Raw genomic sequence first — 22,784 nt, 5'->3', positions numbered from 1 at the left:
ACAACAAGCTTGAATGATGTTGAGTGCTGCCTGACTGCAGTCACAAGAAAATGGCTGTAGTTAAAATGATGAAGTATTGAAAGTGTGACTTTAACAATATAGGCTACGGTTGATGATAATTGCACACATTTCAATTCATTCATTCATTGTTTGTTTGATTGATTGAAAAGTGTACACGGAAAGAAAATGCTGCTCGATATTCCTCAAAATACAATTTAATATGTTTAATGTTTAAATGAAAATGATGTGACATCTTTGTGCTCATATTACTTGGTTCATTAAAAATGTAAATGTGTGACATCTTTGTGCTCATATTACTTGGTTCATTAAAAATGTAAATGTATTGAAACGTGTGACTTGATTTAAATTTATATTCTATAAAAATAACAATGCCTTACAGAAAAATACATAAGGTGAGCAAATATTAAGCCATTTATTTATTTATACTTTTTTTTATTTTAGTCCAATTCTCCATGTACCTGTAAGTGCAGAATCCTACAGGTTGGTCTTGTGGAGGGTGTAGACAACCAAGTGTCTCCTCCGTTACACACGAGGGGCCCTAGCGTATGCCAGAGACCCTAAATCTGTATTTTTAAAACGCGAGTTTGAAGCGCTGAGGAAGGCCTGCGTGCCGAAACACGTTCGTTTCTCAGGGTGGACTGCTGCTGCATGTGTTTTCATGAAATAAAGAAACTCAAACTTGAATTATACAAGAGAGTGTGGATATTCCCTTTTTACATTGGTTACTCAGGTCACATGACCAAGGTTAATTAAATAAGGTTAGGAAGCGAAGACTCCATGTTGCTCCCTGGAAGGAAAGAAACATGCGCAATGGGCTATATGCAGCCAACACTTCCGTGTTCAGCTTCCTTGGTTCAGCTTCCTTGGTCTCAATTGCGCATGTTTCTTTCCTTCCAGGGAGCAACATGGAGTCCACCGTACGGTCTTCGCTTCCTAACCTTATTTAATTAACCTTGCACATGACCAGGAAACAGGTAACAGGAAGCAGGTAACAGAAATCTTTAGAGACACCCAATGTTATGTAACGTAATGTTATGATTGAGACCAGTCGGTTGAGAGGAGTGTTCGTTATACTTAAATAAAGAAACCAGCGCTTCTTTCACCTGAAAAATATCACTATGTGATCATTTATTGTTTTTTTTTCCTTATCAACTTAGAATCTGTTCTGTCCCTCATCCTCCTCCTTCCTCTCTTCACATCTCTTGCCACTCCATCCGTGGTAACAATGACACAGGAAGTGCTTGTGGAAAGGTGTACGTTTTCCGGAGGGGTGGTTGATGACGTCACCGGTGTTCATCGTGTGTGAGGCTGAGGAGATCATGTGACGGGAGTTGGGGTCACGTCGGACGCAGCGGCCGTTGCCGCGGCAACGCCGGAGGCTGCAGTGCTGGGTGTCGGACCTCAGAGCTCTGATGTAGCGCCCCAGGACAGAGTGGATGTAGTCTCTGAGGAGCTCACACTGATGCTGAGTGCACACACACACACACACACACACACACACACACACACACACACACACACACACACACACACACACACACACACACACACACACACACACACACACACACACACACACACACACACACACACACACACACACACACACACACAGTAAGGCCACTAGAAATTGAACGATCAGACGCACAGAAAGACTCACTCACTACTTACTATAATTCTATTTCCTACACACAGAGGAAGGTAGTGTATACCTTTGACTTGGCAAACGTCAGCTCTCCCCACAGCACCACTCCGGCTGCGCCCAGCGCTGCACTCTCTCCCAGCGTGCTTTCCAAGTCGGTCTGTAGTGGGACATACATGCAAACAAAGACACAGGCACAAAACACACTTAATATGGTTCATCTTACACACAGTGGTTGTCAATGTTATGTTATAGGGTAAACGGTGTGACTTGAACATACTGTATGTGATGACGTTCTGGCACTGTTCATTTAGAAACAAACCCTGAAGAAACGTGCCAAACGTTGGTTTCTTTTCAAAATAAAAAAGAGTTTTGCATTGTGGCTCCGAGCTCTGCGACACTTTAACATCACTTATACAGTATTAACAGCACAAAATATATTCAAATAAATATACATTTGGGGATCCATCCTCAATGGGGGTGGGTTTTTGTGCTATTTCGCTTATTTCCATCGAAATAAGTAGTAAAGTGTGCCGCTTGGGATACTATTTACATTATGAAGAGAGGATATAAAAAAAAAGATTTTTGAGCAATGGAAATAAGCGAATTAGCACAAAAACCCAATGCCCCATTCAATTCAATTCAATTCAATTCAATTCAATTCAATTCAATTCAATTCAATTCAATTCAATTCAATTCAATTCAATTCAATTCAATTCAATTCAATTCATTGAGGGCTTATGGTAGGGGAAATAGCCAATAATGCACTTTTGCACAAAATAACACCTCGACCTCTTTGGTGGGGACATAACAACTACAAATAAAGGTAAGAAAGCCTTCTAGTCTGAAATTCTCCTTTAACATGAAAAGCTTTGAGAACCACCGCACACACAGCAGTACAGTGAGTACCTCATCCAGGAAGTGCAGGGTGTGTCTGAAGGCCAGTCTGGCGTAAGGCAGGACAGGCGTGGCGTGTTTGGCACCGTTGCCACCATGGCGCCAACGCGATGCCACTCGCAAGGCCTCCAGCAGTCGGTATCTGTTGGGAAAAGACACATCTGATCAGAGGGCTCAGCTTCACATACAGTAAGACACGTCCTTAATACTCATCAAGATTGAATTACTTGACGTTATTGTACTTTACTTTATTTGTTAATTTTGACGGGACAAAGCATATTCATGAACATTACAAAAAAATGCAATGTAAATAGCAAAGATGCTAAATTCCATCCGCAGTCCCCAAAACACAAAACATATAAAGGAAACAGTTAAGCAGTGCAGCACGTCACCGGTACATGAGACAAGGCATAACAACAACAGTACAGCCCAGGTGAAAAAGTAATGTATTTTAATATATTAAAAATATACTTTTAGTACATTTATTATACTGAAGGTATACTTTTGTACTAAAAGTATATTGGTACTTTTGTCAAAGCATGCTAAACAGTAAAAAAAAAATTCCAATACATTTTTTTACAAATACAATCAGAGTGCATTCAATATATATTTCTAGAAAGTACATTGAATGTCAACATAATTCTAATTCAATTAAATGTACTTTTCAAAAATGTATTCTGATAATGTTAAGTTTTTGTTGAACTTAAGTACATTTAATTTTAAATATATTTTAAACTATTGTATTTGAAGTTCTTATACAGTATACTCCTAGGAAAGTATCCTCAATATGCACTTATCTTAAGATATACTATAATATGCATATAAAAAGTATACTTTTCACAAATACAATCAAAATATGTTCAAGTATACATTTTTGTAAGTATGTTAATGCCCAATGTATTGAAGTTTCACTTAATTATACTTCATAAAAGTACATTTTTCATCAGTGCATTTATAGTATAATGCTGACAAAGTATACAGAAAAAGCATTACACTTAAAGTTTACTTTAATCTACTTTATTTTAAGTATACTATTCATGAATGTTCCTGGATGCTATTAGAAATATATTTCTTACATTATATTTGTAATGTATTGTTATTAAGTAAATTAAAAATATATTGAATATATACACATTAAATGTCAACATAAATTAATTTGTAATTTGTTTAAGTGTACTAAACAAAAATATCAAATGTAATTTTTAAAAGTGTATTCAAATAATGTTTATCTTTTGTTCAACTTAAGTACCTTTCCTTTAAAATATATTTTAAATTATTATATTTTGAGTGTATTAAAAATACTTGGTGGCTAGAGGAAGTTCATTTCCCAGCATGCACTGGGGTTCCAAGGACTGTCTGTTATTGTTCTTATTTGTGGTTTTATTTGAATATTAGAATGCATATTGGCGTTATTTTATGGGTCATTGTGTTTAGTGTTTTGTTAGTGTTTTTTGGTGATTTATGTTGTTTTATGTAATTTGTTTAGTAAAACCATGACTGTAAATGTCTGTTCATTTGGCCAGTCTCTCTCATACTGTATGTGTAGTATCTGTTGGATTGGGTTTGTTGTTGATGGTTGCTCCAACAAAGAGTTGACATGGCTCTTGCAGGCCGCAACTATACCTCAAGCCGTTACAATATGACAATTTTTGGCATATTCTTTTTTTAAGAATATATGCAAATTTATACTTTTCAGAAGTATAATTAATATACTCATTTGTACTAAATAAATATATATAGTAATAGTAGTATAGTAATAATATAAATTCATTTGAAGTATACTTTCAATAGTTTCAAGTGTACTAGCAATGTAATAATAATGTTACAACACAAACATACTTTAATTGTAATAATAGTATATTTTAAATTAATTGTCTGTGTACTTTTAGTGAGTTTAAATGCGTTATTATTACATTACTACTTCAAACTATTAAAAGTATACTTCAAATTAATTTATTACATACTCGTATATTTGTAATACATTGATAGTATACTTGAAACAAATACAAGTATATTTGCAATACATTGATAGTATATTTTAAGCATAATTGCAATATACTCTATATATTTATTTAGTACTTGATATGTATTGTTAATGCACTATAAATGTAATGATAGTATACTTTAATATACTTAATGACACCAGCAAAAGTGTACTGTGCTGTACTTTATTTGTAATTAAATTGTATTTTTTTCGGGGGGGAAAGTACATTAAAATATATTTAAAATATGTTTAAATATATCTTTAGTGCAACTTTAGTGCAACTAAGTACAACTTAATTTTTTTGAAAATAATACATTTATATAATAAATGTACTATACTTTAGTATATTTATTTTTCACCTGGGAGTACATACAGTACTATATGGTTTAGCAGCGTCTTTAAAGGGCAATACAGAATTGTAACCAAGGTAACTTGTGCAAAAAGAGCATTATTGCTTTCAAGTAATACAGGATACGCTGTCAAGGTGCACTATTACTGTCGACTATTAGACTATACAGTACATGGTCACAGGTTTGGTTGTCGAGTAACCATTTTGTTTAGGTGTGTGTGTGTGTGTGTGTGTGTGTGTGTGTGTGTGTGTGTGCGCGCGCACGTGCGTGTGTGTGTGTGTGTGTCAGAGAGACAGACAGAGAGAGAGAGATATGTGTGAGTGAATACATGTATATATTTATACAGACTAATAGTTGGAATGATAGGCTGAGCTAGAAGGCTGGGTGTGTGTGTGTGCGCGTGCGTGCATGCATGCGTGCGTGCGTGCATGCACATCTCCATACTTGACCATGTGTCGTGTGTCATTAGTCCTTGTCATTTCCTGAGACAGATAGATGCTGGGGTAGAGGGCAGTAGACTGTCGCCACAGCCATGCCAAGCGGTCATTACACGCCCTGGCCCTGGGGTGGCACTGCCCTGTGTACCTGTCCCCTGAAAAAAAGACAAATAATTATGCTAATAAACTTCAACACAACGTTTTTGTTTGCCCTGGGTGGGGGGTTGATAAAAGGACAGAGAGGGTGATATGCTTGTACTGACTGGTCAGCTGATGTATCAGCCCTAGGGGTAATATGGCAGTACTGCAAGCGTGGTTGCAAGATTCGCAGTTGAGGAGTTTAAAAATAAACCAAAACAATAAAACAAAATAAACCAAAGCTCTGTATAATAGGCCTGCTCCTATTCTCCCTACTTGTAGATAGATTTTTTTTTATCACCGGCTGTTGACACTAGGGTTCAAGTGGTTAAAGTGTTGTCCAAATGCTATTTTCTCATTGTCTTTGTGAATGAATAAACAATAAGAATAGTTGGAATCTATCTTTATTTGTAGAGCATCTATCAAACAAAGCAAAGTGTGTGTGTGTGTGTGTGTGTGTGTGTGTGTGTGTGTGTGTGTGTGTGTGTGTGTGTGTGTGTGTGTGTGTGTGTGTGACAGTGCGTGTGCGTGCTGTAGTGTAGTGCATTCCATCCTAACATTACCAGTCTCTCTCCTGTATTGATTGTAACAGTAGGGGAACCCGTAGAACCCCCAGAGACCTCCAGGACGAAGTGTGACCCCCAGACTCAGCGTCGCTTCCATGAAGTACCTCGCTGCCTTGTCAAACTGACGGCGTGCCGTCGCTCTCACTTCCTCCACCGGCAACTCCGGTCTCTCTTGCCTCACCAATGCTTTGGACATTCGCCGGTACGCCCTCTTGGCTCCGAAGTCGTTCTTCCACAGAGGGCGCCACTCCTCCCAGTCGATCACTGCCAGGCCCGTGAAGTTTGGTTGCAGCAGGTTGGAGATCTGTGACTCGGCAAGGGAAAGGTGGCCTGCCAGGTCGCCAAGCTGAGGTAGGCCTCCGTTCACAAACCTGCCGTCGTGGGACAGGTACGGGTATTTCCCCAAGTGGTTACGATAGAAGATGGTCATTTCCTGAAATGGATGGAGGCGCGGGAGGAAGGGAGGAACGATGGAAGGATCAGAGGGAAAGAAAAGAGGGTTGGTAGGACAGAATGAGTTGCTAGGTCAGTGACTATATAGACGAATCCAGAAATGGGTCGTATTTCCTGTAGGCGGACTCGACATAGCTGCGGGGTTTAAACCCTCACCAGGCGCATCTCTTCCACTACAGTGAACGGCAGAGTGACTGATGTTAGTCTGCCTCAAACGTTACTCTTTTATGAACACAAGGCTGCTGTATTTTATACCTCATACTAAGCATTTAAAGTACGAGGTATAAAGTACAGCAGCCTTGTGTTCATAAAACAGAAAGATTGGGTATTGGGTAAGACTGACGTTATGTATCTTTCAGGACCTTTCACTGCTTTGTCTCAACCATTACTCTATGGCTCTGGTCTCAGCCACCGCGGTGGATATTTTGACATTCCGTTTTTTTCTTTTTATGTTGCCACTACTGTTGGAGCAGCCATAAACAACACAGGTTCATCCCGATGTTCTGGGCATCTTTGTAATGTTAGACTAACATCAGTCACTCTACCATTCAATGTAGTAGAAGACGTGCGGGTTTACCCTCGCAGCTATGTCGGCTCCGCCTAGAGGAAATACGTAAGCTGCGACCATGAGACCCGTTTCTGGATTCGTCTATAGAGGGTATGCGCGTGACATCATCATCATACCAGGAAGTTATGCGGGAATGCCTATATGTGGCAAAAACTACTTTCTGGCCTTGATAGCCTATACGTACATCCAAACAGAAAAGTCCTATTTCATTGCATGAAATGACTTTAAACAACATTAAATTCACTTTGTCACTCACTTTGCCACTCACTATATGCATGCGCATACCCTCTATTAGTGTGCAGGAGGATGCTATACACACACCAGTCTATAGTGGTGCCAGCCCACGGCAGAAACATCTAAAAGGTTTAGTCTTAAAAAGACAAAGGAGTGGCCGCACACACTGGTAGCCAAAGTGCCGATTATTTATTAGAATGCAGAGAATGAAATATGAGAATGAGATAATCGGCACTTTGGCTATCACTGTGTGCGGCCACTCCTTTGTCCTTTTCAGTAACTAAATTAGAACATGAATTACATGAATGCTCAGACAGCCTTCCTAGAGAAAATTGGGACTTTGTGAACTTCAAATCCTAATCCACTCACCTGTCCTTGGAAATGTTGCTGTTGGTTGTGTACAATGTCGAAGTCTCTCAGGTCCAGGTGGACACCGTAGTGTTGGTGGCAACGAGCGGTGGGCATGTTCCAGACGACCACGAATGGCCGGTCCCTGAGGACGGGCTCTGCCGCGGCCAGGGAGCCGGGGCGGAGAGGAGAGTGTTCCTGGGCGGAGGCATGGGCGATGGAGGCGGTGCACAGTGGAGGATATGGGAGGAGGACAAGGAGAATGAAGAGGAGAGGGAGGTGAAACAGCACCATGGCTGTTTAGGCAGGGATGTGTCCTTCCTGAGCAGAGAGGGAAATAAATCACACCATATCACACAGTGGAGCGGTGCCTTTGGAGTGAGCGGTGCCTTTGGAGTCAAGCACCGTTGTTGACTTACTAGAATTTTCAACTTCTGGGTGTAACGGGTGGGGGGGAAAATAAATATAAAAATATAAAAAATATATTATACCGCTACTCCAAACGGACACACATAGGGACAGACGGACACACACATAGGCATGTAAAGGAGCGGTGTGCTCCACTCAAAAAGGCATCAAAAGTCACATTATACTGCAACAGGTTTGCTGTAAAAGCAACAAAAGACCTGAGTAATTGGACATTCTGTAAATTCTGATAATAGTAATTGTACCGATTACAGGTTATTAGAAAACCTTGTATTGTTATCTAAATGCTATTCATAATATGTTAAGCATGATTCTTGCCTTACATAAACCAAGAATTGCCCTTGTGTATGATTATGCTATTTACAGATAAAATATAGCAAAGCAATATCCTACTATAAATGCACCACATCTCTGCGTGCGTACGTGCGTGTGTGTGTACACGGTTGTAATGCACGTAACTCGAGAACCGTTTGACCCACCGACTTCACATTCGACATACGCGTTCCACACCCCCACAGGGAGTGCAGTACCAGGTATCGAGTCGGACCCACGGTTCTCCAGAACCACCACAAAAGGCTCTGGTCTACTTTTCACTAGCCTCAGAAACCCAGACGTTTTTATTTCCAGGGAGAAAAAAAAAGTCTGGGGCATACAGTAGCGCAAACGTCGATCACTCGCTAATTTCTGATCGTCTGCACCTTTGTTAAATTGACGCACACACGCACACACACTCCTCTCTCTCTCTGTCTGTCGCTCGAATTAATTAGTCTCATGTCGCACAGCTGCGTCTAGATTCTCCCGGCGGATCCTGCCAGGAGCTGCCTATGCCATAGAAAGCATAGGTGGACCCCAGGCTAACTTTTCAGTCAGTTTGCACTCTTCACACACAGGCAGACAGACAGATACAGAGATCTCCATGTGACACAGACAGACAGTTAAAATGGGTGCTATGACAACAGGTATTGCATACTACATATCTCTCCATATACAGTATGGGCACAAAAGGGACACAGACAGATAGTTAACAGGTATTATTAGGTTCCCAAGTTGCATCGTTCCCAAGTAGGCCGGTGGCCGACGGGCACGTACAAGTCTATTATAATGAATTTCAGTTTTTAAGAATTTATTCTAATGAAATGAAGTGTACCAACAGCAAAAGCAGTCACGATTTACCACAATTAAAATAACCATGTAATAATCGGCTGTTAATGTGAATGAATGCAAACATCAGAGAGTTGACCTCATAGCTTATCATCATCGATTAAAGTTGATTAGAGCTGAAAGAAATATAAAGGGAACAGGACTCAATGTGTTTCTTTATTGTTTTTAACCACCTCAATACACTTCTTTTCAGTTTGATTCAAAAATATATTCTTCTTTCACAATTCACACACTACTGGCATTTCAGTAAAGGCACATTCAGGTCCAACATGTCAGTATTTGTTCTTAAGGTGTAGTTGTTCTTAAGGTGTAGTTGTTCTTAAGGTGTAGTTGTTGTTCTTAAGGTGTAGTTGTTCTTAAGGTGTAGTTGCAGAATGTCTCGTCAGACCTGAAGAAGTTAGACCAGTGGTTTTCAACCTTTTCAGTCCACAACCCTCCAAAATAATATATATTCTTTCAGAACGTTTTAAACTCAAATCTTTGCTACTGGGGGGGTTCCTGGAACAACATCTTTTCAGATGGGGGTCAAATACAGATAAATCTGGGGGTCCTTGATGTGAAAAAGGTTGAGAACCACTGACATAGAAACATAGGGCAGTATTATGCGTGTCTTAAGTACCAGGTCTTATTACTTAACTTAAGACCTGGAGGCGTGGTCAATGCTGTTTGGCCACTCAGAATAGCCAAATGGCATTGATCACGTCTCCAGGTCTTAAGTTAAGTAATAAGACCTGGTACTTAAGACACGCATAATACTGCCCATAGGGTTTTCAGACAACCGAGGTCTAAATGGGTTAACTGGGGATTTGAGGCATTACAGTTTGCCTCAAAGAGGCACATTTTGTTTGACTCGGTTCCACAGATACATGAAAATAGCCGATCTACAAGCTCACCACGCCTTGCAACACGAGGCTGAGAACCACTTAGATTGGATTAGTTAAGACAGCCAGGCTTTCACCAACATTACAAGGTGACTAGACAAGCCATGAGTTCAAGCTGGTAATCTCCTAGTCACACAAACCCATTTCTTTATCGTCCAAACCTAATCACCAATAGATGGCGTGGTGTTGCTGCACTAGTGCATACCTTATCTACCCGGCTTCTGATTTGGCCAAGTAAGTCAAGAGACATAAAAAGAACCGTACAGCCTTTTGCAATATCCTGACTGTAATCAGCAAGCATCCTGTTTTTTTCTAAGGATGACTGTAGTACATGTCTTTAACACGTGTGCGTGTGCGCATGCGTGTGTGTGTGTGTGTGTGTGTGTGTGTGTGCGTCTGTGTGTGCGTGTGTGTCAGATGTCCTTGTGCATCCAGAAGATGGGTGTCCCCTTAGCATCTCTGTATGGCGTCTCGGTCAGAGTCTGTACAATCTGCTGCTGTGCTTTAGACTGGAGCGAGGGAGTGGGGGTGGAGGAGGGAGGCATAGGAGGGTGGAGGAGGCCTGGAGGAGGAGGTGGAGCAGGAGGAAGAGGAGGAGGAGGAGGAGGAGGGTGGAGAGGAGGAGATGGGACGCCACAAACACCTCCCCTCTGCGTCCCCGTCCGTCTTTCCGTCCCCGTCGCTTCGCTTGCGTCTGCGTCCTGCACGACCGCCATCCCGGAGAACCTCAGGAGCGTCTCCATGGGGACGAACGCGGCCATGGCGCCGGCGTTCTGCACCGGCGCGGACAGCGTGTAGCCCAGGTGGGCGTAGAAGTGCTGCTTGTCGTGCGTGGTCAGGCACAGGCGCCCGAACCCGCGGCTCCGCGCGTACCGCTCCACCTCCGCCATCAGTGTCCGCCCGTAGCCCTTCCCCCGCTCCACCTGGGACACCACCACCGACTCCACGAACAGGCTTCCGCCGTGACCTACGACCCTGGAGAGGCGGGCGTGGCCCAGTAGCCGCTCGGACTCGCGCCCCTTCTCCCCCCGCAGGAGAACCAGGCACACGGGAAACTCTGCGCTGGACTTCTGGAGGGAGTGGACCCGGGCCGCCTGGCTGCGCCGCCACTCCGTGTTGACCAAGTCGGCACACGCCAACAGCAGGTCCGGGCGGTGGTGGATCGGCAGCGCTCGCAGCTTCCCTTCGAGTTCTTCCGGGACTGAACCTGGCTGGTGTGAACGGGCTGGTTCTGCTGGGATTGTGCCCGGCGTCCCTGCGGCTCTCATGTCCGATGCAGCTTCTGTGTTCCATCTAGAACCCACATTGTCCCTCTTCAAAGGCTCCAAGATGGATGCTGTTGGTGGTGGAGCCACATCATGCACAGCCTCACAGACCACAGCTGGCCTCGGTGTTGTTGTTGTTGGCCCGTTGCGCTGACAGTCCTCCGTCCCGTCGTCGGCGGCCTCTGGTGTGAACTCTGGTGGTACTGCTGATGATGGTGATGATGCTGTGGACTCACACCTGATGATTTAGGGTTTAAGTGGCATCAGTTCTCATTTCCTCCAATGAATGAATGAGTGAGTTTAGTGTGTGGGTGGGTGGGTGCATGCAGGTTATTGAGAAGCTGTATTGTATATTTTTGATGACCAGCGGAATTTCTAGGAGGGGAAACATAGCCAAATATATCTAACAAACAATGAATTACAAATAACAGAGACATGCAAAGAACACATTAGTATTAGAGTGTCATGTTAATAACTAATGCTATGATGCAGGCACATGACAAAAAATATTGACGTGCAGCTTTGCAGATTCACAGATGTGACTATACGGATACACAAAACGGAATGACCTCACTGAAAATAATCCAAACTAGAGTATCAATTTGGTTTACATGTATGTGGTAATCTACTGTATGTGGTTTAACGATTTTGATCAGTTCGGTAACTTCTGTCTTGTAGATGTCCCGTATTCGTTTTGGGCTTCACACTGCAAACTAAATCTCTTTTGGACAACAGAGACTTCACTTGAAACCAGTTTGGTGTAGTGTGTGATTGTGACTGAAGAAGCTAAACACACACAATCTCGTGACCGAAACATTCGAGTCAACTTTGGTAGTTCCTCTGGTGGAGACCTGCATTCAAACGTAGTCACTGACAATCCCTGAGCTTGTGGCAGGACAGCTAGTCCTGATCTCATTCTAATCCATCTGTCAGTCTATCCCTCTCTATTCCTCTAGAACCTTTTATGTTCATCCCCCTCTCCTCTGCACTAAGCCAGGGTTTAGCTGGATGGACTTGGGGTGTCTGTTCCATGACCGAGGGGCCTTTGCTGTAGCCATGCATGGACAGTGTCCTTGAGCAAGGCACTGCTCACTAACTCACATTCAATCTGGATAAATAATATATTCTACAATTATCCTTACCATTTAATTTGAATCTTTATTCTGAACCAGAACAAACGACAGACCAGGACAAACCATGCAGTTCAGTGGCCTAATTATTGACTTCAAATCATCTGTTATTTTAAAAGACAGAAACCTTTTCAAGATTTAGATTTGATGCGTGCCGACTTGAAATTAGAGCACTCAACACATGCACAGCATTGGCTCTTGAAGAAAGTCTAGTATGGTAATGATTTAAACGGAAATCTTTCTGTCTTTATCGTTTCCTAAAGTGAAGTCAGTCAGTGACACGTCGTCGTCTCTGGTTCCACGTTGTCACTACACTGCCAGATATCACTGTGTCATGGTGTACTGTGTGTGTGTGTGTGTGTGTGTGTGGGGGGGGGGGGGGGGGGGGCACTTGGCACTGGCAGGGGAGGAACATTAATACATTAGTTCATGCATCTTGGGTCACACTGGTTTGTACACTAACCTATAAATATAACGTGGAACAGCTAAAAGAAAAAGGTTCAGGTTACCTATTCAGGTTCAGGATAAAAACAATAAATGGGTTTTTTTGTGTCTTGTTTTCCCACATATATGCTTGCTTTATATAAGGTGGGGCTAGCCCCGCCTCCTTTAAAGGAATCTAACAATGATAAACAACATTTCTAAATTGTCCCTATTGCCAAACAATATAATTATTTTTCAAAAAGGCCATCAATTTTGAATAAATAATATAATATATAATATAATATAATATATATATGCTTGCTTTATATAAGGCTTTATATAAAAGACAATAGAACAAAGAAAAGAGGCACATCTAAAAACCAGACAGACACTACAATGTCTGAGACAGCTACAATGTCTGAGACAGCTACAATGTCTGAGACAGCTACAATGTCTGAGACAGCTACAATGTCTGAGACAGCTACAATGTCTGAGACAGCTACAATGTCTGAGACAGCTACAATGTCTCCAGGGACAAGAAGAGTACCTAATGGTGCTCTTCATATGCTGCATTCACACGGGCAGTTGCAAAAGATGCAAAGATCACAGCATCATTTGTCACATTGTTGCTTTGTAAAAATCAGTTGCTCACACGGTCGTGACGTCAAGCGTGCATCCGTAGTGACGTGTCTCATTGGAGCTACAGTTGTAGCTGGAAGTTGAACCCAGCTTCAATTTGTAGCTTTTGCAGCAGCTACTACAAAGATCGGATGCATCTTTGTTTCTTCATGTCGCTGGCTTCCATTGACAATGAATGGAAGACTGTATCTTTGCATCAGCCTGTGTGAACGCAGCATTAGGCATGCCAATGTCACTCAGTGACATCGTCACTGCTAGAGGGGACTGTGAGATGTCACTCAGTGACAGATCGTCACCGCTAGAGGGGACTGTGAGATGTCACTTAGTGACAGATCGTCACCACTAGAGGGGACTGTGAGATGTCACTTAGTGACAGATCGTCACCACTAGAGGGGACTGTGAGATGTCACTCAGTGACAGATCGTCACCGCTAGAGGGGACTGTGAGATGTCACTTAGTGACAGATCGTCACCGCTAGAGGGGACTGTGAGATGTCACTGCTAGAAGGGACTGTGAGATGTCACCACTAGAGGGGACTGTGAGATGTCACTCAGTGACAGATCTCACTGCTAGAGGGGACTGTGAGATGTCACTCAGTGACAGATCTCACTGCTAGAGGGGACTGTGAGATGTCACTCAGTGACAGATCGTCACCACTAGAGGGGACTGTGAGATGTCACTCAGTGACAGATCGTCACCACTAGAGGGGACTGTGAGATGTCACTGCTAGAAGGGACTGTGAGATGTCACTCAGTGACAGATCGTCACCCTTATATGGGACTGTGAGATGTCACTCAGTGACAGATCGTCACCCTTATATGGGACTGTGAGATGTCACTCAGTGACAGATCGTCACCACTAGAGGGGACTGTGAGATGTCACTGCTAGAAGGGACTGTGAGATGTCACCACTAGAGGGGACTGTGAGATGTCACTCAGTGACAGATCGTCACCGCTAGAGGGGACTGTGAGATGTCACTCAGTGACAGATCGTCACCCTTATATGGGACTGTGAGATGTCACATTTGGACAAAATGTGCTGCCTGTCACTAAAGGGAAGTAACTGGAAGTGGAAATGGCACCACATGCAATAAGGGAGTGACATACTGTACATACAGTACTACACCCATCTAAAAACATGGCTTATCATCTTCATCATGATCTTCATCATCATTTTAACCTGAAATGTCGTCCAATGCATTTTTGTTTCTTGATTTTCTTTTCTACTCGTGTATTTGTACATTTGTTTTTCGTTAATTTCACGTTAAAACTAACTTAAACGTACAGTATGTCTTTCACCCTGCAAACCTATGTAAGATGAATTTTGATTTGATTTGATTTGATTTATTTAGAAAAGCAATCATAATACAACATTATAATCAGTGATTCAAGGATTACACAGCAAAGTCCGAAGACTTATTTCCACTGAGGTCCTCTCACACTGAACGGAACAATACTTTAAAATACATCACAAATACATAACAGTACATATACATTACATACACAACACAACAAGTACAACCCTATCCATCCCTCTAAGACGACCCTTTATAGGGGAACCTTTTCCAGTAGCCATTGTTTAGTCTTCTGTCTAAATGTCCTCAAATTGGAGGTCAGTTTAACATTGGTTAACAGGCTGTTCCACTGTGTGGCTCCTATATAAATGAATGAGCCTTTGCTCACTTTACTTTTAAAAGCAGGGAGCACCACATCTGCAATACTGGCTCTGGTGAAATGGTTGTAATTGTAAGAAGGAGAAGGAAAGAAGTACCAGCCTAGGCCTTACTTTTTTAATATATTGGCCTGGCAGAATCTACTCTACAGAATTATAACACTCTCGCCATTCAATGAGAGTAAACTTGATACCTCCTTCCCATGACTGCATCACTTGCACATATATCACAACAAAACCACAGATGAAAATGGAACACATTTTATCCAGCTATAAAATGTTAAAGCTAAAGTTATAGCTAAAGTAAATAAAATAAATGAAATAGTTTTCCAAACTATGATAATGTGAGCTCACTGAATGCAGCATTAAGATAAATAGTATTGATCCAAACTTACCAATGCAGAACAGCCAAGAGAATAGTGAACAATGATATTCATTGACAACTGACACTCGCTAACTGCCTGAGTCCTGACACTGACTATGCATGTTCAATTATTATCACACACACACACACACACACACACACACACACACACACACACACACACACACACACACACACACACACACACACACACACACACACACACACACACACACACACACACACACACACACACACACACACACACACACTCCAAAAAAGGGATCTTAAGACAAATGCAACAGGAAACTGGTGTTTAGCTGATAATCAGGGACATGATGTGACAGAAGCCTGGTTCTCTTGTCTATGACTGGACATACTGTAGTATATCTGTCACACTTGGAGATAATGCTGGGCCGCTGGCCTGCCGCCATATGGCCAAAAGTCTAATATCAAAATATTTTTGGCAAAAAACTAGAGAAGTTTCAATAAAAATGAAAAAATCCTACCCGATCATATTCCGATACCCGTAACTTAAGTAAGTAAGTAGGGCTACGGTCAATACAGAGTACCAATCCAATACCAATGCATTAAAAAACCTATGAATAAATAAGAATTATGTTATTGTTAAAAAAAACATGTAAATAGTATAAATATTATTAAACAATGAAATGAGTTTTCTCCGACGGGTGGCTGGCATCTCCCTTAGAGATAGGGTGAGAAATTCAGTCACGCGAGAGAGACTTGGAGTAGAGTCACTGCTTCTTCGCCTGGAAAGGAGCCAGCTTAGGTGGTTCAGGCATTTGGTTAGGATGCCTCTCGGGCGTCTCCCTAGGGGGGTCCTCGAGGCACGTCCCACTGGGAGGAGACCCCGAGGCAGACCAAGGCACAGTTGGAGGGATTACATCGACTCACTGGCCTTGGAACGTCTCGGGATCCCCCAGGAGGACGTTACTAATGTTGCTCTGGAGAGGTAAGTGTGGAGCTCTCTGGTGGAGCTGTTGCCCCCACGACCCGACTACGGATAAGCGGTTGAAGATGGATGGATGTGTAAATTAGTTATCATCGTGTGATAAATTACACGGTATCAGATTGACTATAGAGTCATATATAGTAGCCATATACTGAATACCAGCATTTTAGGCAGTATCGGCAGCTGATTCCAATACTAGTATTGGAACATTTGGTAGAGCAGATACCTCAATCTTTGAGCAGATACCTCAAGCTTTTAGATTGGGAATCTTTGCTTTAAACACTTTTGCTATAATTGCAATATTACAACATGCTAAAAATCCAACAATATCTAGTCTCAAACACAATATGGATATATTGTCCAGCCCATTCAATGCATAAAACACAAGCTTTTTTTGTTTGGGCCTTTTAAACAAAGCATGGTCTTTCCTTATCTGCACCTGTCCTGAAAGGAGAGACAGCACTACATTCCTCCTACATTCCTACTGGGCAAAATCCTTTACCTCCATGTGGACATCATCAGATGATCATGAATGACTAGGAGGGAAAATGCAACTTCATGACATACCTGTTAGTGTACAGTAACTCAGGTAATGTTATACTATACTGCCTACATATAATAGGGTTTTCTAGGAAAAGGTGGTTATATAAGTTGTAATAGGGAATACAATTTAGACAGACACTCTCAACTCAGGTCTCAGCCACAGACGCAGACCACGACTGTACACATTTTGTGCATTACTAAAATAAATACAGTCTACTACAGCACTGAACTGTTTTGAATGTACCCGTTACCTTTTGAATCGGTAGGCTACTGTACTGTTCCCCCTGACAGCGTCACTTCCATATATGGTCAGAGACAGACTCAGACTACAGAAATAATAAACAAACCACCCCACGGGACGTCCTGAATCCTGATAGAATGTGACAGTCACACACCGCAACGTTAGTTAGACCTTTTAGACAATCTACGTCTATCAGTTTATCAACGTCAGTGAACTAATACACAACAATCAGTCTGTCATTCAATGCTCATTCATTGTTAACTGTTCTGGAGTTTACTATGTAGCTATAAGCACTCAAGCACGAGCCCGTCACACAGACTGAGTGTAACCGTTAGAAATACACTGAGTGAACGGTTACACGTTAGCCTATGTATGTAGTGAACTGTAGCTGCAGTGAGTGTCTTTTTAGATTAGAAAAGAGCAAAAACATAATATCAGCCAGCGGTAGCCATGCCATACTATACCTACATTTTTAGAGCTTGACGCCTGGTACAGAGAACTCTTCTTCGTCGGAAGGATTTGACAAGCTGAAGTTGAACTGTGATCAGGTTTAACTTCTGCACACATACAAGATATGATGGGATCACAGTTGTTTTACCGTTCCAGGGTCAGCCCTTGGAGAAAGAGGGAGAGCGTTGCCGAAGCCACTCGGTGCTACTCTGCCATCTTTTGGGTGGAGGCGTTACTACAAACACAATTAGATTCAGTGTGGACAAAACTGTCAGTTGTCTGTCAAAGTGTACTTGAGCAAAAATAACTGGAGTGTTTGCTTTTATAAATTCCCAAGTATTCAAATTAGCTTAAAATACTTAAGTATTAATTTTTATATCAATGCATTGCTGTATTGAATAAAAAAAGCATAAAAAGCTACGATTTTCCAATTGAAAATGGCAGATCTACAAGCTGCTATTTTCACTATAGTTGAAGTAGGGTTAATTCATAATGTACTTTGTGGTAAATGCATAATGTAATTGTTTCCTAAAAGAAAAGAAAAAAATAGGCCTACATAAAAAGTCAAAAGAACAATATTTGTCTTTGAAATATAGTGAAGAGAAAGTATCCAAAAATACAAATACTTAAGTAACATATACTCATGCAAAGTGGTGGACAGTAACGTCCACCACTTTTAGTTGTTGCCTCTGGCGCTTGAATTCCCCCCACAGGATCAATACGTATAAAGGTATCTAATAGGAAGGCAATAGGTTTAAATTGACAAAATAAAGAAACACTTATATAGAAAGGTATATCCTACCTTCCAGGAATTGATCAAAATGAATGATGATATTGTCGACCGGCCGGTCCACCCAACACTTTGGCTGGATTGTCCATTCTACAGGTAGGCTACACAATCATGCTTCCTTGAGGTAAAAACCCAACTTATTTTAGTGACCCCATGACATTTCATTTAGTGCCACCCTTAGGGACAACATTTCCACTTGTACACACATTACCGGAAAATCTCATCTGAAACTCGCAGAGCGCATTTATGCTTCCTAAAGGATGAACCTTTACAAAGCAACTCTCCCTCCATGGCTTTATTCAATACTGGTGCAGTCCAAATGGAGGGGTGGGATTTGCCTACTTTTCTCAAATATGTTTCTCCATCACTTAACTCCTGCTCTCAATCTGAATCAATTCTCAAAAATGTCCTACATGAATAACTTAATGTAGAATTTGCCACAGCACTGCACAGCACTTTGATTTGTGATACATCTTCATGAGTATATACAGTATATTCAAGTGAATAAACTGATCTGAAAAATATCATCTGCAACGGAATTTGGACAGGCTGCATCAGCCCTGGCCTTCAGTTCAGCTTGATACACCGGCCCTCGGTTGGATGACCATGTGCATGTACAGTATCTCACCAAAGTGAGTACACCCCTCGCATTTCTGCAAATATTCCATTATATCTCTTCATGAGACAACACTGAAGAAATGACACATTGATACAATGTAAAGTAATCAGTGTACAGCTTGGATATCAGTGTAGATTTTATTTTCCCCTCAAAAAAACTAAAAACACAGCCATTAATTCCAAACAGCTGGCAACAAAAGTGAGTACACCCTTAAAGGGGCATTCCACTCATTTTCAACATTTTACTATGTCATTAATATACATTAGAGCTGTTGTGTGGAAATAATAAAAAGGTCCCCCCATTCTGTGTTTCCTAGAACTAGAGGTCTGAAAAAAAATCATTAACATGGTGAAACACATCTTGATGATGTCATCAAGATGTGTTTCACCATGTTAATGATTTCTTTCATAATTACAGTTCTAGGAAACACAGAATGGGGGGACCTTTTTATTATTTCCACACAACAGCTCTAAGGTATATTAATGACATAGTAAAATGTTGAAAATGGGTGGTTTTCCCCTTTAAGTGAAAATGTCCAAATTGGTCCAAAGTGTCAATATTGCCACCATTTCTTTCCAGCACTGCCTTCACCCTCCTGGGCATGGAGTTCACCAGAGCTTCACAGGTTGCCACTGGAATCATCTCCCACTCCTCCATGACATCACGGAGCTGGTAGATGTTAGAGACCTTACGCTCCTCCACCTTCCCCAGAGATGCTCAATAGGGTTTATGTCTGGAGACATGCTTGGCCAGTCCATCACCTTTGCTCTCAGCTTCTTTAGCAAGGCAGTGGTCATCTTGGAGGAGTGTTTGGGGTCATTATCATGTTGGAATACTGCCCTGCAGCCCAGTTTCTGAAGGGAGGGGATCATGTTCTGCTTCAGTATGTTGGCACAGTACATGTTGGCATTCATGGTTCCCTCAATGAACTGTAGATTCCCAGTGCTGGCAGCACTCATACAGCCCCAGACCATGACACTCCCACCACCATACTTGACTGTAGGCAAGACACACTTGTCTTTGTACTCCTCACGTGGTTGCCGCCACACACGCTTGACACCATCGGAACCAAATAATATTATCTTGGTCTCATCAGACCACAGGACATGGTTCCAGTAATCCATGTCTTTAGTCTGATTGTCTGCAGAAAACTGTTTGCGGGCTTTCTTGTGCATCATCTTTAGAAGAGGCTTCCTTCTGGGACGACAGCCATATACCAATTTGATGCACTGTGGCCTGAGCACTGACAGGCTGACCCCCCACCCCTTCAACCTCTGGAGCAATGCTGGCAGCACTCCGTCTATTTCCCAAAGACAACCTCTTGATATGACGCCGAGCATGATCCCCTCCCTTCAGAAACTGGGCTGCAGGGCAGTATTCCAACATGATAATGACCCCAAACACTCCTCCAAGATGACCACTGTCTTGCTGAAGAAGCTGAGAGTAAAGGCGATGGACTGGCCAAGCATGTCTCCAGACATAAACCCTATTGAGCATCTCTGGGGCATCCTCAAACGGAAGGTGGAGGAGCGTAAGGTCTCTAACATCTACCAGCTCCATGATGTCATCATGGAGATGATTCCAGTGGCAACCTGTGAAGCTCTGGTGAACTCCATGCCCAGGAGGATGAAGGCAGTGCTGGAAAGTAAGGGTAGTGCTGGAAAGTAAGGGTGGCCACACAAAATATTGACACTTGGGCCCAATTTGGACATTTTCACTTAAGGGTGTACTCACTTTTGTGCCAGCAGTTTGGAATTAATGACTGTGTTTTTAGTTATGTGTTTTTTTTGTGGCTTTCGCCTTTATTTTATATGGAGGGACAGACAGTAGGCTGACAGGAAATGGGGAGAGAGATGGGGGGGAAGACATGCAGTAAGGGCTGTCAGGATCGGGAGTCGAGCCCGCGGCACACTGCCAGACTGGATTACCAGCCAAGGTGCCTGGACCACTGAGCCATGGCCCAGGCCGTTTTTAGTTATTTTGAGGGGAAAATACAGATATCCAAGCTGTACACGGACTACTTTACATTGTATCAAAGTATAATTTCTTCAGTGTTGTCTCATGAAGATATAATGAAGTATTTGCAGAAATGCGAGGGGTGTACTCACTTTGGTGAGATACTGTATGTACAGTACACAGCGTGTATTTATTGCCCACGGGTCCCAAGTGTGGGGAAGGGGTTGGGTTGGTTGAAAACAATGCAGGTGTTACTGCTGGCTGCCATAATATAGCCATTCAGTGAACCATTGAAGGTCACTGGTTCCTGATTTGTCCCTTGCGGACAGATAAACGCCAGTATCTCTCCTTAGTCATGCATTTTTGACATGCAATGACTCAAGTTCCTTGAGCAGTGACATTGCTTACCGCCAACTCAGAGTACGGTAGTAGCTTGTGATGATTGGTCAGATACCATGTCTTTGCAACGGCAGACAGACTAGTGCAAGCTTATTACCCTCGCTGTACTTTACGCACTTCCCTCAACCAGGGCAAATTAAATAAAGGCTGGGAATGTGACAAATATACATATACATACATACACAATGTCCTACTGTATACTATTACAAGCTAGCTTTGCGTCACTAAAAAAACACCATACATGCTTCAGAATATCACCAAACAAGACTTAACAAAATTTTTGCTTTATTCTTTTTTTGTCATTTTTGTATCCAGGACAACTCATTCATGAATAATCAAGGAAAAATATGCACTAATGTTTATTTATTAAATGATTATTTCTTTTTGATTCTGATTTACATTTCGTCTGAGATGGATGGTGATTTATTTTTAAATATTTTTTATTTAATCAGAATCGGTCAAAGTAAACCCAGGAAAAAAAAAAGCTATAAATGAATATATAATAATGTTGGTAATAATACATTAATAATAATTAATACAATGATGTTGACAATGCATGTTGTTCTGTGACAGAATAACAATGGCCCAGAAACATAGGCTTCTTATTGGTTTTTAAACGTCTTCTGTGGTACTGCAAATATTCACCAGCACGAACGCAACTCAACCCAATCAACGACAGTAGAAGAAACGGAGTGCGCTCACAAACGTCCGCACCTCCAACCTCCCAAAGAGGGAAAAACACCTTTTTTTTCATTATTTATTTAAATAATATTTTATCAAAGCTTTTTTTTCTTGTTTATCTCATAAAATGTTTTCTAAAACCTCTCTCTCTCTCTCTCCCGTTTAAACTTTTCTTGCTTTCATTTTTTTTTAACGTTTTTTTCCTTGTCCTTATTTTCCCCCACCAGGTGTCTCTTTTTGCAAATGCGGGTGCCTGTGTGTGTTTGAGAGTGTGTATAATATAGGTAGGGGTGTGTGTGTGTGTGTGTGTGTGTGTGTGTGTTGTTCCGTCCTTGGCTGAGGCTTGTTGGGTGTTATCTGCTTGTGTGACAGCAAAGCCTGAATGTGGTATTGCATGTTTGTGTGTTTTTGGTGTGTATGTTAGTCATCGCAGCAGGAACACAATGAAGAGTTGAAGCTGGCTCAAACAATGACAATTTGATCTATGTCGTCTATAGCTGTGTGTGTATGTGCGTGTGTGTGTGTGTGTGTGTG

The 22,784-nt window shown here is 41.9% G+C and overlaps 3 protein-coding genes across 3 annotated transcripts in view; all 3 read right to left on the bottom strand.

Moving 5' to 3' along the window:
- Nucleotides 1-419: 419 nt before the first annotated feature.
- hyal3 (hyaluronidase 3) lies at nucleotides 420-15,713 on the bottom strand. Its single transcript, XM_079494985.1, has 7 exons — nucleotides 15,630-15,713; nucleotides 7,660-7,959; nucleotides 6,033-6,468; nucleotides 5,339-5,486; nucleotides 2,573-2,702; nucleotides 1,734-1,823; nucleotides 420-1,486 (listed from the first exon to the last, which is right to left on the bottom strand). Exons 2-7 carry the CDS (start codon nucleotides 7,930-7,932, stop codon nucleotides 1,175-1,177), a joined length of 1,389 nt encoding a protein of 462 aa, XP_079351111.1. The 5' UTR covers nucleotides 7,933-7,959; nucleotides 15,630-15,713; the 3' UTR covers nucleotides 420-1,174.
- naa80 (N-alpha-acetyltransferase 80, NatH catalytic subunit) lies at nucleotides 9,992-18,005 on the bottom strand. The gene is made up of 2 exons (XM_079494994.1): nucleotides 17,824-18,005; nucleotides 9,992-11,609 (listed from the first exon to the last, which is right to left on the bottom strand). Coding segments are annotated over exons 1-2 (1,092 nt in total). The 5' UTR covers nucleotides 17,826-18,005; the 3' UTR covers nucleotides 9,992-10,519.
- A 3,462-nt stretch (nucleotides 18,006-21,467) lies between these two features.
- Nucleotides 21,468-22,784, bottom strand: part of prkar2aa (protein kinase, cAMP-dependent, regulatory, type II, alpha A) — a gene marked incomplete at its 3' end in the record, with an annotated part of 66,914 nt that continues 65,597 nt past the window's right edge. The window contains exon 10 of the mRNA XM_079515186.1: nucleotides 21,468-21,488. Within this exon, the coding sequence (XP_079371312.1) occupies nucleotides 21,468-21,488 (21 nt within the window). The remainder of the gene's footprint in view (nucleotides 21,489-22,784) is intronic.

Source organism: Electrona antarctica (genome assembly GCF_951216825.1).
Source record: "Electrona antarctica genome assembly, chromosome: 2".
Lineage (NCBI taxonomy): Eukaryota > Metazoa > Chordata > Actinopteri > Myctophiformes > Myctophidae > Electrona > Electrona antarctica.
Note: the sequence above shows the minus strand (reverse complement) of the source record. Positions and strands in the feature narration are given on the sequence as shown.